Source organism: Capra hircus, chromosome 4 (assembly GCF_001704415.2).
Source record: "Capra hircus breed San Clemente chromosome 4, ASM170441v1, whole genome shotgun sequence".
Classification (NCBI taxonomy): Eukaryota; Metazoa; Chordata; class Mammalia; order Artiodactyla; family Bovidae; genus Capra; species Capra hircus.
In genome coordinates this window covers 33,813,081-33,829,672 of record NC_030811.1, presented here as the reverse complement: position 1 = coordinate 33,829,672, position 16,592 = coordinate 33,813,081, and the positions used below count along the sequence as shown (strand labels likewise).

The 16,592-nt window shown below is 37.4% G+C and overlaps 1 protein-coding gene across 4 annotated transcripts in view; it reads left to right on the top strand.

Moving 5' to 3' along the window:
- PTPRZ1 (protein tyrosine phosphatase, receptor type Z1) overlaps positions 1-16,592 on the top strand; it is a 201,209-nt gene that overhangs the window by 51,188 nt on the left and 133,429 nt on the right. For all 4 annotated transcript variants that reach the window (XM_005679397.3, XM_005679396.3, XM_013963415.2 and 1 more), the window contains exon 2: positions 7,866-7,931. In XM_005679397.3, coding sequence (XP_005679454.2) covers positions 7,866-7,931 — 66 coding nt within the window. The remainder of the gene's footprint in view (positions 1-7,865; positions 7,932-16,592) is intronic.

Sequence of the window (16,592 nt, the reverse complement as noted above, 5' to 3'; positions counted from 1 at the left end):
TTTTCATCTCTTTAACCTTATCATTAAATAAAGAAGTCTCTGTACTCTAATAACTCATATTTTTCCAGAATTCTTATCTTTAATAATATGAATTCATGTGCCCTTCTATTTGGAGATAAGCTGCAATTTAAGTTTTGAAACAGTAAAAAGTACTTATATTTTTAAACCTCTACAGAGGGGAGAAAACTAAGGATATTCCTTTTTCTAACCTTGGAAAACAGTTGGAATTGGAAGACAGGTGGTTTGGGGGAGGTGATTGCAGCCATGAAATTAAAAGACACTTACTCCTTGGAAGAAAAGTTATGACCAGCCTACACAGCATATTTAAAAGCAGAGACATTACTTAGCCAACAAAGTTCCATCTAGTCAAGGCTATGGTTTTTCCAGTGGTCCTGTATGGATGTGAGAGTTGGACTGTAAAGAAAGCTGAGTGCCGAAGAATTGATGCTTTTGAACTGTAGTGTTGGAGAAGACTCTTGAGAGTCCCTTGGACTGCAAGGAGATCCAGCCAGTCCATTCTAAAGGAGATCAGTCCTGGGTGTTCATTGGAAGGACTAATGCTAAAGCTGAAAATCCAGTACTTTGGCCACCTGATGTGAAGAGCTGACTCATTTGAAAATACCCTAATGCTGGGAAAGATTGAGGGCAGGAGGAGAAGGGGATGAGAGAGGATGAGATGGTTGGATGGCATCACTGACTCAATGGACATGGGTTTGGGTGAGTTCCAGGAGTTGCTGATGTACAGGGAGGCCTGGCATGCTGCAGTTCATAGGGTTGCAAAGAGTCAAACACTACTGAGCAACTGAACTGAACTGAATATATGTGTATTTTTAAAAGTTACATCTGTAGTAATTAACAGTAAGTGCCATGTTTGAACTATAAATATGCACTAAACAAGTTACCTGAGTTACCATAATTAATTAAATTATGTTTCACAAATGTCTTTGCATATATACTGGATACAAGTATATATTCCAGATAGGTAAAAATGGGATATGTGACAGTCGTTCGGTTGTGTCAGACTCTTTGAGACCCCATGTACTATGGAATTCTCCAGGTCAGAATACTGGAGTGGGTAGCCTTTCCCTTCTTCAGGGGATCTTCCCAACCCAGGGATCAAACCCAGGTCTCCTGCATTGCAGATGGATTCTTTACTAGCTGAGCCACAGGGAAGCCCTAAAAAAATGTGCTAACACAGTTCAAAAGCAAACTAATACTCAACATTGAATGACAGGAAAATACATGGGTCAAGCCTGCCATGTATGGTATTATGATTTTATGGACTCTCTGGTGTACTCACAATATAGCAGATTTAATTTTGCTTGGAAACTTTGCCTTGGTTGACTCATCAAGGTTTTGGTTTAGATCCCTTGAATCATAAACTCAGCTTCCTTTACAAACAAAGATATTGACAATAGAATATCTAAAGGAATAAAAGACTTTTGTAGCCAGATGATGTGTTCACAGCTGATTTTCTCCTTAAAGAAACTAATTTCTGATTTTACTTTTTTTCTTCTCTGAGAAGGGACTGTTCTTTTGTTTTCAGTAATTGATGGTTATGACTCCTGTAACCATCAATCTTTATTATCACTGGCACGTCAGCCTTATCCGTATCTGTCAATCACTCTGATAATCCTAGTCTGTTTACGGGCTTTTCCAGGTTCTTCTTCAAGTGGTCAGTAGCCACTGACCTATTTTCTTCTACTGCCCTCTACCTCTTTCACGTCAGTTAGAAATATTTGTTCGTTTCTGTGCTTGTTTAATATTTTTTTAAAAGTATACTCAATATACAAAATATATTTAACACTTTCCAGTATGTTTTTCTTGTTTTGAAAGGAATTCTAGACAAGAGGAGAGGATAAGATGAAACCAAAAAGTGAAAATTGATGTGACCTTTGTATCATGGTGAGCCATCACCAAAAATAAGTCCCTAGGGACCTATACCGGAGAAGGCAATGGTACCCCACTCCAGTACTCTTGCCTGGAAAATCCCATGGGCGGAGGAGCCTGGTGGGCTGTAGTCCATGGGGTTGCTAAGAGTCGGACACGACTGAGCGACTTCACTTTCACTTTTTACTTTCATGCATTAGAGAGGGAAATGGCAACCCACTCCAGTGTTCTTGCCTGGAGAATCCCAGGGACGGGGGAACCTGGTGGCTGCCATCTATGGGGTCACACAGAGTCGGACACGACTGAAGTGCCTTAGCAGCAGCAGCAGCAGGGACCTATACAGCCTCCATAGGAGAGCCCAGCTGGCTGCCCAAATCCCTGGTTTGCCACTTCTTGGTGTCAATGCCCTTCCTCTATATGAAACATTTTGGTCCCTCTCCCAAGTCTTTCCTCATCAAAGTCTATACTCAAAAGCTTTAAAGATTCATCTCTAATTCTATTCCTTCTTCTCTACCTTTCCAAATTTCTCCCATTAACTGACTTCCTTTTCCCCCTCCTCTGAAGTTCCTTAGTGATATTTTTAAAGGCTGTGACATATACAAGTATCGTTTACCTTGGAAAAGTCTACTTTGAGAAATCCAGTTTCAGAATCCCAGTCTTCAGATTTTTATCTGTGGCTGTTTTCTACCTGAAGTTTCTTTTTCTGCTTATGTATTACTAAGTCACTTCAGTCATGTTCAACTCTTTGAGACCGTATGGACTGTAGCCTGCCAGGCTTCTGCTTCCATGGGAATCTCCAGGGGAGAATACTGGAGTGGGTTTCCATGCCCTCCTCCAGGGGACCTTCTCAACCCAGGGATTGAACCCGGGTCTCTGACGTCCCCTGCATTGGCAGGAGGGTTCTTTACCACTAGTGCCACCTGGAGAAGTCTTTTTCTGTGGACCACTCTATTTCTTTTCTGACATACATTTGGCCTCATAATAACATTGTGTGTGTGTGTGTGTGTGTGTGTGTTTTGTCAGAGCATGGCTGCTAGATTATATGGTAGAATGCAGGTGATGAATTGTTAATCAGCATAAAGCAGAGACTTTCTTTAGCCATTCAGGGAAAAATCAGAGGCATTTATATAGTTCAGAATATTTGTAGTGATATTTTAGTACAAAATGAGCACCTTGAGTTTTTCTTTGTTTAAAAAAATAAGCAAAAAATGCTGAATTTATATACATCTTCCTGTAGTTGTTATCAGAACTTTGATTTCCATTATGTGGATCTAAAGAAAAGTAAAAGCATATGTGGCATATAAATGTTTACAAAATAAGTGAATGATCACAATAAGTATAAGCTTGAATAGATTGAAGCAGTGACATTTAAAGTTACCTAAAATAGTATAAGCCAAATTTCTCTCAATTTTGGTAGCCCCTTCATGAAGAATAATTTTTCAGGACCAATTTTAGAGTTACCTTTTAAAAAGGTTTACGAATGTTTATGTTCTTACTCTGCTTCATGTGTACCAATCATTCTTGAAATTTATTTCTTAGTTTTATCCCTACAAAACACTCACACTGAAACAGATGGAGCAAATACTTTTAAACAGAAAGAAACAAAATATATAAGCTAAGGAAGCTCAAACCCACAGAAACAAAAAAAAATTCTATATTTCATTATTTTAATTGACTTTAACATATGTAAGCACTTTGATAGACTCGATATAGGATTTACTGGTTTTCAAAGTATACAATGCAACAAAAAAAAAGTGAACCTAGGTTCTTTTTTTCTTGTTCATTGGAGCTATCACATCTCATCTATCAGACCTCTAAGTAGAATTTTAAAAGTGGGGTACTCTCTCACGCCCAAGGACCATGTAATTAGCATATGAATGTGTAACGGATTGTTTGAAGTAACAATTAAGGGAACAATACATAAAGGAACTGAAGAGAGCTACCAACACCTGGGAATCTTGTATTGAAAAAAGCTTTCTTAACGTAAGTAATTAAAAACCCAAGGACAAATGCTGATTGTGTAGCAATAAAGCCCTACAAGTAAAGCTAAAATCTGCTGATATTCTGCTGTTGTCCTTTAGCCTGAACCATTAAAACAAGAGCTTACTGTTTTATTTTTTTCAGTGGAATACTTGTTAATTATAGGTTCTACATGGCATTTGGTCTTCTGAAATCACCAAAATGCATTTATATGTCAAAAATGTCTTTACATTTTAAAAATTATTTTTATTCAAAACATAAAGGATGAGAATAAATATTTTCCCTATGGGCAGGGCAGAGTTTCAGAGGAAAATTCCAAGTGATGGCCAGGTCAGATCAGATATATATAAGATCAGTTCTCTTTAATTTATTTGCCCAAATAATTCCTGCTGGGAAATTCAACCCCAGTAAATTTTTTTGTTTGTTTTGTTTTGTTTCTCTTGAAGAGGTTCCTACTCAGGCAGAGAACTTAAGAGAATAACCAGTAACTCCAGATTGTTAGGAACCCTTGATATTGAGGAAGACTTAGTGAGTAGGAGGCAGGAATCATGGATTATTGTTTCCATTTTTGTCACTTTTTGCCTGTACAAACCACTTAAATTTCCATTGAAAAAATTTGTCTTATCTCTAAAATAGGAATTTTTGTAGGCTGTTAAATTCTGAATCAAATGACCTTTGAGGTCCTCACATCTAGTTATATGTATTCCTTGATCATGAAAAAACACTTGTCCCCAGAATTTAACCTTAAATGACTACCCTTTTATGGACAATGCTAAAAAATGGGTGATGAGCCTAATGTTTAATTTTTAAGTAGAAAATCAAATTCAAAGCAGTATTTTTCACGATAGCCCCAAAGAGGATACAACCCAAGTGACCAACAGTTGATGAATGGATAAATAGAAAGTGGCATAGCCAACATCAAAACAAAAATTGCAGCATACAACATGAAAGAGGCAAAGAAAACTTTATTCAAGGCAATTGCAGTAGGGCAAGAAGGCAGACCCGAATCTGAACTCAACTCTGATAAGGCCGAGAAGGTAAGGTGTTTTGAGAGCTGGGTTGATCCCAGTGTAAATGTAATTCAGGACATCAGAGAAAGTCATCCGCCATCTGCATTTGCTAGTTGGCTCCACTCAAAAGAAAAATAAGCCTTTATCATTATGACAGAAGTAGTTTTTACAACTTGGAGCAAGACACCTCAATGGAAGTTAGGCTCCTACCCTCCTACAGAACATGGGAGATAAGGGTGCTTATTTCCTTTGGTAGTTGCTTTTCAGAGAGATGTTTTCCTTAGTCTTGATAAGTACAGTCCTAGTTGTAGAATGGCATATGGGCTATTTAAAAAGATTTACTTCTCAAAGTAACAAAGAAAGAATGGATAAGTTTTCTAAATGAAATGCTGGAAGAAATAGGAGGTCAGAAACATAGAGCTAGGAAGTAGCCTGTCCAAAGTTTAGTCAAGCTGAGGGGAGCTTTAAGGCCATCTTGGTCACTGAACAATGGGATCCTATTAGACAATAAGAAGGAATGAAGTATTACACTGCAGTATTTAAAAGGGATAACCAATAATGGCCCGCTGTATAGCACATGCAGTGTTATATGGCAGCCTGGATGGGAGGGAAGTGTGGGGAGAATGGATACGTGTATGTGGCTGCATACGTGCTCAGTCGTGTCTGACTTTTTGCACCCCATGGACTGGGACCCGCCAGGCTCCTCTGTCCATGGAGTTTTCCAGGCACGAAATACTGGAGTGGGCTGCCATTTCCTACTCCAGGGGATCTTTCTGACCCAGGGATTGAACCCAAGTCTCTTGTGTCTTCTGCATTGGCAGTTGGATTTCTTTATCAGCTGAGCCACCAGAGAAACCCAGATACATGAATGAAAAGTGAAAGTGTTAGTTGCTCAATCATGTCCAGCTCTTTGCGACTCCATGGACTGTCACCCACCAGGCTCTTCTGTTCGTGGAATTCTCCAGGCAAAAATACTGGAGTGGGTTGCCATTTCCTTCTCCAGGGGATATTCACCTGAAACGTCACAACATTGTTAATTGACTATACTCCAATACAAAATAAAAAGTTTAAAAAAAAGGAATGAAGCACTCATATATTCTACAACATGTATAAACCCTGTAAACATTAATTATGCTAAGTTAAAGAAGCCAGCCATAAAAAGCGATGTATTGCATGATTATGTATTTAGAAATATCTGGAATATCCAAATCTATAAATTAATAGAGGTTGAGGTGGGGTTGGGGTGGCAGCTAAAGGTATGAGGTTTCTTTTGGGAGATAATAAAGATGTTTTAAAATTTTCTGTAGTGATGATTGCATAACTCTGTGAATATAGTAAGTGCCATTAAGTTGTACACTTTCCTGGGTGAATTGTAAGGTGTGTAAATCATATTTCAATAAAACCATTATCAAAACAAATGTTTGTTGAAATGTGCTACATAGCCAATAGAATATTTACCTATATTTATGGGTAGAGAAATTTTTAAAACAATTTTTTTGCTTTCTCCAAGGTAGGTTTTGGTTTTCAATAATCTATGGATTCAGAATGTGTATTTCTGTAAGATAGCTTGCTTTTAAGTTTTTGTAAAATTTTAGTATGTATTGACATATTCTGCTAATCAGATTGTGTATAACATGGAATAGAAGAAAAATAATTTCTGAAACGTCCTTGAGATATTTGCCTCCCTTAAATTGGGAACTGTCAAAAAAGGAAAAAACATCTGTGTAAAGAGAATAAGAGGAAATAAGTCTCTCTTCAAAATTGATGAGAAATATATATAATATGTATGTATATCTATAGTATGGTATAAATAAATCCTTGTATTCAAATGAAAACCATATGGACAGAACCCCAATTTATGAATATGTAATGTTCCACATGTTCATTTGTAAACTAGCTTTTTGTAGCCTTTTCTTTTTTTGGTCATGCCATGTGACTTTCAGGATCTCACTTCCCTAACCAGGGACTGAACTCACCACGGCAGTGAAAGCCTGGAATTCTAACCACCAGGCAACCAGGAAATGCCTGTCACCTTTTCTACAGAAACAGTTTTGTCAACACTGATCAGCTTCGAAGCCTTGCTCACAAAGATGTATTTTGCTCACAATGTAGCTGAAACGGCGTACTAGTGTTAAGACAGGCTGGAATAAAGGGACAGTAGCACGAGGAGGAGAATGGATCATAACGTCCCCTTTTCTTGGGTACAGGCAGGACTCCAGGCAAAACTCTGAACTATTCAGAGTGAGCCTTTGGCTTCCATCCATTTTCCCTTCTGCAGCCCTTGCCCCATGTTCAAGAACTAGAGCTTCTCTCTCTAAGTCATGAAGAGCCCATATTTTACGATGCCCCAAGCTTCCCACTGGATTATCACCCTCAGGCATCGCTGTTCCTCTAAGAGACAAATTCACTTACACCGTCTAACACAAGCTTTCTCCCAGCCAACACACACACACACACGCACACACACTGAAATTTCCATTTCTTCAAGACTATTAATTTTGTTGTGCCTTATAAGAGAAGTAAATTTTGAAAACATGGTAACCTCTGGATCTCCTAAAAGCATTTACAGATACAACGTGGGTTGTAACTTGAAAAGCATCACTAGTTAGTAGGATTTCAAGTATTCAATCGAGGGATTGGTAAGAAAAATCTAAAGAGAAAATGAGCTGTCCTTTCTGACCCTAGTCACTCTATGAGATGAAATCCTCTAGGTTGCTCATGCTTTTCACAGAATACCTTCTTTGTCTCTGCCTGAACTTTAGCAGTTTTAAAATGTGCCTTGCTAAAAGTTATACTAATTACCAGAACAGGGATGGTGGAGTCTATAGTGGTGGAAGTTGAAATTGTGAAGATGACATAGAAAAGACTAATCGAGGACCATTATTGTATGAATGGTGCTTTGGGCTTCTTATGTTTTTTAAGATTTGTACACATATATTTTTCTACACATTGATAAATTGGTTTTTTTTTTTTTTTTGGTTGTAGATTGGATTTATGGATACTACAGACAACAGAGAAAACTTGTTGAAGAGATTGGCTGGTCCTATACAGGTAAATATATTAGAATATAATGAAATTCAATGAAAATTATCATTGCTTTTTGTATCTGCTCTTTGGAAGGACTGATGCTAAAGCTGAAACTCCAATACTTTGGCCACCTCATGGGAAGAGTTGACTCATTGGAAAGGACTCTGATGCTGGGAGAGATTGGGGGCAGGAGGAGAAGGGGACGACAGAGGATGAGATGGCTGGATGGCATCACCGACTCGATGGACGTGAGTTTGAGTGAACTCCGGGAGTTGGTGATGGACAGGGAGGCCTGGCGTGTTGCAGTTCATGGGGTCTCAAAGAGTCGGACACGACTGAGTGACTGAACTGAACTGAACTGAACTTATATGTAAAAGAAAATTCTGTAGCTCAATACATCATTTTAACTTAGCTACATAGGAATGAAGTTAATCACTAAAAATATATGCAAAATGATTTCTAGTGAATTTCCATTAGCAAATTGGCAGAATAGAGTATATTGATCTCAGACAGAGCTAGATTTGAATCTCAGATCCACACTAGCTACATCTCCTTGGAAAAAGTATGTATCCTAATTGAGTCTCAGTTTTCTCATCTGTGAAAAGAGTTTTCTGAACATTAAATGGAGTTGACACAGTGCCTCCTTGTAAATAGAAAATTCTCAATAAACTTTATCAGCTATGCTTATTATGATCACAGTTGTTATGATTAATATTAACAAATAATGATGGTAGTCTTGCCTTCAAAAGGAGTTTCCTTCTGAATTAGTGTGCTGAGTTAATTGGAATCAGGGTTAAATGTGATTTTGTGTGATTACCAGACTTAACTTAGAGTATCATGAATAGCTGATGTTGGCTTAAGATAGTTCCATCAGAAATGATGATTGAAAAATCTTAGGAAAGAAGAGAAGCTCTAGGCCTGATTGGATGAGCTTGGGTGGACTCTGGAGGGAACATAATATGTCTGATGACCATCTGAGATAGAGTTCAGTGGTAGAGTTGGGTACTCATTAGAGATAAGATTGGGTTAATAAATTGGAATCAAATTAAAAGACCTTTAACATGAATCTAGCCAATCTGTTTTATAGATGAAAGATAGCAGCACCATGGAGAAAGCAATGGCACCCCACTCCAGTACTCTTGCCTGGAAAATCACATGGACGGAGGAGCCTGGTGGGCTGCAGTCCATGGGGTCGCTAGAGTCTGGCACGACCGAGCGACTTCACTTTCACTTTTCACTTTCATGCATTGGGGAAGGAAATGGCAACCCATTCCGGTGTTCTTGCCTGGAGAATCCCAGGGATGGGGGAGCCTGGTGGGCTGCCGTCTATGGGGTCGCACAGAGTCGGACACGACTGAAGCGACTTAGCAGCAGCAGCACCATGAATTTTGTAGTGAGGCATGCATTTTCTTTTTTTAATTCTTACTTTAAAAGTAGAAATTTAAAAAAAAATTCATTCAAATACAAAGAATATAAAACCACTCTTTACTCCCTCCAAGTATATCCACTAGAAAATTTGGTATATTCTTTTCAGGACAGTTTTTATTATATTATGTTTATATTATATTATTATATTATGTGTATATGCTTCTTACCTAGAGTTTTGCATCCAGTTTATTCTAGTAATTATTTTTGAGCATTTCCTTATTTCAGTGATAATCCTTGTTGATCCTGGTACTTAGTGTCTGCGTAACAGTCTATGGGATAAATGTTTCATTTTTAATATTTGAATATTCAGGCTGTTATTAACAGTGATAAATAGATGAATAGAAATGGCTTTATATTTTTATATTAAAGAATCCTTGATATACCATTACTGAATAGCAAAAAATAAATGCTTTCAGAGTTCTAGATACACATGACATAATTGGCCTCTAGAGAACATGTATGTGCTTACGTATAAGTAAGTGACCACCCCACTGAATAAACCAGGATTTAAAGACTGTCATTTTGAAAATCTTCACTAATCTGATATGCTTAAAAAATAACATTTTAATTTTAATTTGTTCTGTTTGATTACTCTTGAAGTCAGGATTTTAATTTTTATTAGCCATTTATATCACCTTTTTGATGAAATAAGTTAAATCAGCACATAGAATAATCAAGATATACATTAAAGCAGGAAAAATTGAACAAATTAAGGCATGTCTAGCTTGTGACTTCTGTGCAGATGGGTGTGTGGTAGTTCTACATGACATATATAGAAAGACTTGCCTTTAATCTACCCATTTATAATTATGACCTATATATAAGGACATTCTTATTATTATTAATTTTTTAATCTTTAGAAATACATAAAACAAAGATTCCCCATAACTTTGTGCCATTTTAAATTATTTAAATATATTATTTTGTAAAATTTTGTTTATGTTTTGCTATTGTATATCCAAGGTAATGAACATCCTCGAATTCTATTTCCTTGAGCAATTGTTTTTTCAGAAAAAGTAGACTTTAACAAAAAGAGAGTTGTTGGATCAAATTGCCAAGTGTTTTTAATATTGATATAATGGTCAAATTTTAGAAAATTGTTTTTCCCCACATTTTTATCCATTTCCTCACATTTTTACTCATAGTTGTTTTAAAAACCTGGTCAACTTGATTGACAAAAAGTAAAATCCTATTTTTAATTTGCTTTTTTCTAATTATTTAATTTCTTGTTGTTCAGAAACTAGCAACAAGAAATTAAAGTGTCTGACAAATTGCAACCCATGGACTAAAGCATACCAGGCTTCCTTGTCCTTCACTATCTCCATGAATTTGCTTAAACTTGTGTCCATTGAGTCAATGATGCCATCCAACCATCTCATCCTCTGTCAACCCCTTCTCTTGCCCTCAGTCTTTCCCAGCATCAGTGTCTTTTCCAGTGAGTTGGCTCATCACATCACTGGCCAAAGTATTGGAGCTTCAGCTTTAGCATCAGTCCTTCCAATGAATATTCAGAGTTGATTTCCTTTTGGATTAACTGGAATTGATGCTTTCAGATTGTGGTGCTAAGGAAGACTCTTGAGAGTCCCTTGGTCAACAAGGAGATCAAAGCAGTCAATTACTTAATTTCTTAAATTAACCCAAGTAACAGGGTTTAGGTTAGGGTTTTGGGAGGACGTATGGTAAATAAATACTGCCTGGGCTAATGGTTAATTGAATAAGAATGGTAGACTTGAGTAACTGGTGTTAAAAAAAAAAAAGGGCAATCCATTTATTTAACTTAGTTTCACTTTTGTTTTCAGTAAAAGGGTGTGTTATATTCTTTTTGAATAAATTTGTGTCTTAGTTTCTCTGGATTTGATTCCAGGTCCTGCTTACAGTTTCAGATGAGGACATTTTACAGCTGCTTAGCTAAAGCTGAGTGCAGATTGATTATTTTGTCTGAATTCATAGAATGTCAAAAAGAAAACAAATGAAAAAAAGCCTTTATCCAAATGAACACTTCTCTCCCAAGCAAATCACACCCAAGTCAAGAATTTCAAATATGGATTATTCAATATTAAGTATATTATCTCTTTTTATTTTTAATACAATAAAGGTTGGTAGTATTTTCAATTTCTATGCTTATTATCTCACCTGGAAAATGAAAAACTATGTGTGATAACTATAAAATTTCAGGATAAATTAGTTTTAAGAGTCTTAAATTTAATTGATGAACAGCTGAAGTAAATTGATTTTGACCACATTTAGTCCTAGGTTTGTTCATAATAGCTTATCTTGTTGAGCTGTTAGACCATCTTCAATCTTGGAAGAAAAGACTTGCCCTTGAATGTATATATAGAATTCTATTCATAAAAGTTACTAAGAGCATCATAACATCTGCCTGTAAAAGAGCTCATTGCTTTACCATAAGCTATTTCAAAATGTCACACGGCACATCAAACATGATTTAAATAGAATCTCTTAAGCTAAGGTTGTTTCAGAAATATACAACTGCAATATGTGGAGAAACAATAAAAATCCATGCTGGCTATCAGATGGATAGAGAAACAGAGTGGAAGAGGAGGAGAAGATAGTACTCTTTCAGTTGTGTTTTTTTTTAGCATAGACTATAAACAACCTTTCTATTCAGGATATATCCTATAATTATGCTGAGAAATGGCAGGGTTGGTAAATACAGTGAACAGTCCCATTTTTAAAGTTGTTACAAGGTGAGCAAAGTTTATCACTCTGCAATGAAGGAGTGAATAGTAAATCTGAAAACATCAGCACTAAAATCCAGTTCTTTCCTTAGTAACTTCATTTCATGTAAGGATTTCAGAAAATGAATTTCCTTCTTTCTATTAATGATAAATTTTCTATTAACAATGTCTATACAAAGACAATTCAATGAAGAAAAAAAAACTAAGTCATTTGGTCTTTTTTTAAATATATACCATGAACATGTAGCCCACAATGATCACAAGATTAAAGTCTTCCCTCTGAGTTGTTAGACCTTATCACCTTAAGCAATGAGAAGATCATCAGAAATGAATGAACTTCCACTGCTTATTTCTTAGAGGTGATCACTATTGAAATGATTGCCCGGATTTAAAAATACATATATTCAGATGTTTCTTTTCACCGTATTTTAAGACAGCTTGAAACTGGAAATTGTATATTGATATATTTTCAAGTGTTCTTAAACCCCGAGAACTTTAAAGTTTTAGTTAAGCGGTTGCATTGGCTGCACAAGATTGCATTAGACCACACAGGAGTCACTACTAGAAACGTGACTAAACACCTCAGAAGGAGGGAAGCTCTGAATGCCAAACTGATCCTGCTTCCTCAAATAGAATATCCTGTCTAAATAGTATTTCCAACAAATATATAGACTAGAAGATACTACTTATGGAAAACAAAGGAACCATAATATAAGGTTGTGTATTGTGTGGTTTGGTGTTTGGCATTTATTTTTGGACATAGTTGGGTTTAGTAATTTTACTTCTCTTAACCTAGGAGAAATAGGTAACTCAGAAAGAAAATTTAAATCTGTATTGAATAATGACTGATTTTTGACTCATTCGGTCATCTCTTTACATCTGGAATCTGAAAATTCTTTTAACATATGATGTTTTCCTCTGAATCATCGCTCCTTATCTTAGACTGTTCATTTCTCATTTCCAACTTAAGGATGAAAAGGCACGTTCTAGAACTGTGTATAGAGTTGCCTCATTTTTGTAGAATATTCTATATTTATATGGATGTAGAAGAGAAACCTGGAAGGTTATATACCACCCTGTTGGCAGTGGTTTACCCCTGAAGAATGGGACTGTGGAGGGCCGCTGGAGGCAGGAGACCTTCACCTCTTACTGTATGCTATTGTATCATGCTCATTTTTTAAACATGTATATTCTAGCAAAAGGTTTTCAACACGCTTCTGTTAGTTTTAGCTAAGAAGGGCAAGGTAGTTGGATAATGACCCCAGCTTTGCATTTTCACCAGTCAGGACGTAGGGACTGTACTGAGCTGAGGTGTGAGGCTGCCGCAGATACCTAATCAGAGCATGAGGACTTACTTCCTGGTCATCCCTAACATTCAGACTGACCAGATTGTTTGCTCTGTATTTCAACTTTCTTTCAGTAAATAATTTTTAATAACACTCTGCCTAATTGTGCATGAATTAAATCAGTGTTTCACTTTGTGAAATCTCTTTGAACAGTTACACTACAGATTGAATAGATCCAATCACTTGAACAGATCCAAGTGATCATTAGTTGGCAGTATCTTAACTGGAGCCTAAACAGATTAAACAAATTAAATTTGGGTGTATCTGATAATCTCACAAGAGGGTTAGAGGGAGTTGACTTGCTTACTTGTATATTATAGACAGATATTTCCTATCATCTATACATCTTTAAAAAGTTTAGCTAAGATGTATGTTTCTTATGCTAAAAGGGATGAGTAGAGAATGCTTCATGAGAGGCTGAATAGGGTTCATTAAATAATCTAAAACTCAGAATTTATTTACCTGAAAATTATCACTTTAGGATTGAAAAAATAAAGGTGTGGCTACAGAATAACATTACAATTAAATAATCATGTTATAAATATATCTAAGAATAAAACAATATGTCAGCACTATTGCCCTATGAGTAAGATGAAAATTGCATAGATTCTCTATGCCAGCCTCATAACTACCCCTGCTGACTGTATTTGGTAGTCTTGAATGGATTGGGCAAGTTCCTTAGTAGCTCAAGATGAGAACATCTGGCTATTTCTCCTGTTTGCTCTCAAATGTGTCGGTACTACTCTCTAGTTGCAGAGCCTGGCATCATCATTCTCTACTCATCCCTTCTAGTTGTGGCGGCTTCTCTTGTTGCGGGGCACAGCCTATAGGCGCGCAAGCTTAAGCAGATGTAACGCACAGAATCAGTAGTTGTGGCTTGCAGGCTCTAGAGTGAGGTTTCAGTAGTTGTGGTGCAGGGGCTTTAGGTGGTCCACTGCATGTGGAATCTTCCCTGACCAGGGGTCGAACTCATGTCACCTGTGTCGGCAGGCAGATTCTTATCCACTGTACCAACAAGGAAGTCGTGACTCATTTTTTACATTCAGAAAGATTTCTTATTAAGTGAAGCAGAGAAATATAAAAACTATTTTGAATATATTCAGATATGTTTAGGACTGACTTTTTTCCCCTTTATCCAGTGAATGTATATATATATATCTATGTGGCTACCTCTCTATCCTGCTGCCTCTTATTACCAGGTCTCTTTTTTTAACTATGTGGTATGTTTTGTTCAGCTAAGAGATGCCTTGACTGAGCCAGAGGTAGAACTTTTCTTGGCTGGAGTGCAGAGGATCTTAGAGGTTCTTTGTGGCCTCTGGCAAACCAGCTTCCAAACTGTGCAGGGAGCTTCTTAACTATCATAGAATATTCTGGGACACTTGAAAGCTGTCTAGATTCCTTCCTCAAACAGTATGTGCCCAGGTTCCATGGAGAGGAAAGCGAACTTGAACGATTTTTACAGGTAGATTCAAAGTAGTAGCTGATAACCTAGGGAGGTGGACTTGTTGGAAGCCAGAACTGAGAGAAGCAGTCGGGGGCCCTGGGGGATAATTACCTTGACTGAGGGAGAAGCCTGGCAGCAGAGGCTGAGGGCAGAGTAGAGCCTGGCTTAAGCCGGTCCAGCTTCCTGTGATGCTCTCAGCTGTTTGCGGGGCTCCTTCCCACCTAAGAAGCCACTCCCTCTCAAATGCCTGCAGGCACTGTCCTGGAAACAGAGAGCCCAAGCAACTCCACGGTGGGCTCCTTCTCAAAGAGGCTGAAATGAGAAGACCACCCTGGGAGTCCCCGGGCAAACTCACATGAAGCCAGCTGAAGTGCAGGCATCCAGTCCAGTCCAGCCCCTGCCCATAGCCCACGAGGCAATTGACAGGCTCTTGTCTAGGAAGGAGCAGCAACCTTGGACTTAAAATCAGACTCTTGTCCACCTGGACTAAGCCTTTTCCCTTAGAAGATACTACCTAGTTCTCTAATTTAACAGAGTAAATTTTGATAACAAAATTTTGAGAAAGAGGAGACCATATCTGGCCTGAGGAAACTGAGTGTGATAAGATAATAGATACCTTTCTGATCATTTCTCTGCTCCAGTCATTTCTCCCAGTGATCAGATCAATGAAGTGTAGAGCTCTGAGCCATTACCTTGATTAGTATCAAGAGTAATGATCTGGTATATGTTTTCCCCCCAAAGTGAAAATCACTGCATTTATTTCTCATCGTAAAAATAATGTATATTCATTTAAGAAAAAAAAAATATATATATATATATGAGAAGGAAATGGCAACCCACTCCAGTACTCTTGCCTTGAAAATCCCATGGATGGAGGAGCTTGGGGCAGGCTACTATCCATGGGGTCACAAAGAGTCGGGTACCACTGAGCGACTTCACTTTCTTTCTATATATATGTATAGGTGTGGTAGGTGTGGGTTTCCCTTGTGGCTCAGCTGGTAAAGAATCTGCCTGCAATGCAGGAGACCTGGGTTGAATTTCTGGGTTGGAAAGATCCCCTGGAGAAGGGAAAGGCTACCTACTCCAGTATTCTGGCCTGGAGAACTCCATGGACTGTATAGTCCATGAAGTCGCAAAGAGTCGGACACAACTGAGTGACTTTCACTTCACTATTTGTAGCTGTAGACTTAGTTATGTGTAAATACATAAATGTATTTATGTTTTTGAATATATGTAGGTATTTATAAGCATAATATAAATGTATGTATGAATATTTACCTACAGATATATTTATGTAAATATATGAAACAAATTTTTGCACAATGTGTATGTATAATAGCTGAAATTTATAGAAAATGGCAATAAATCTTAATTGGAAAACAAGAAAAGCTGTATTTTAGAGCCCTTTGCCATTTGGCAATTAAAACAATAGCAGAACTACCCAAAATCAGCATCAAAGCACATTCAAAACTTGGCACATGCCAAACTGGATTATTTCTAAAAAACTAATGGCTAGTCTAGCTTTTTTACATAGGTATTTTCTTTCATATTTCATTAGCATTTCTAGTAAATAAGAACTCCTTGCAGCACTTTTTTCATTAAAAACATATAGTTTTTCTTTTCTAAAAATCCCAAACTTGCCCCCATACCTATGCTGCTTCTGCTAAGTCGCTTCAGTCATGTCTGACTCTGTGTGACCCCATAGGCGGCAGCCCACCAGGCTCCCCTGTCCCTGGGATTCTCCAGGCAAGAACACTGGAGTGGGTTG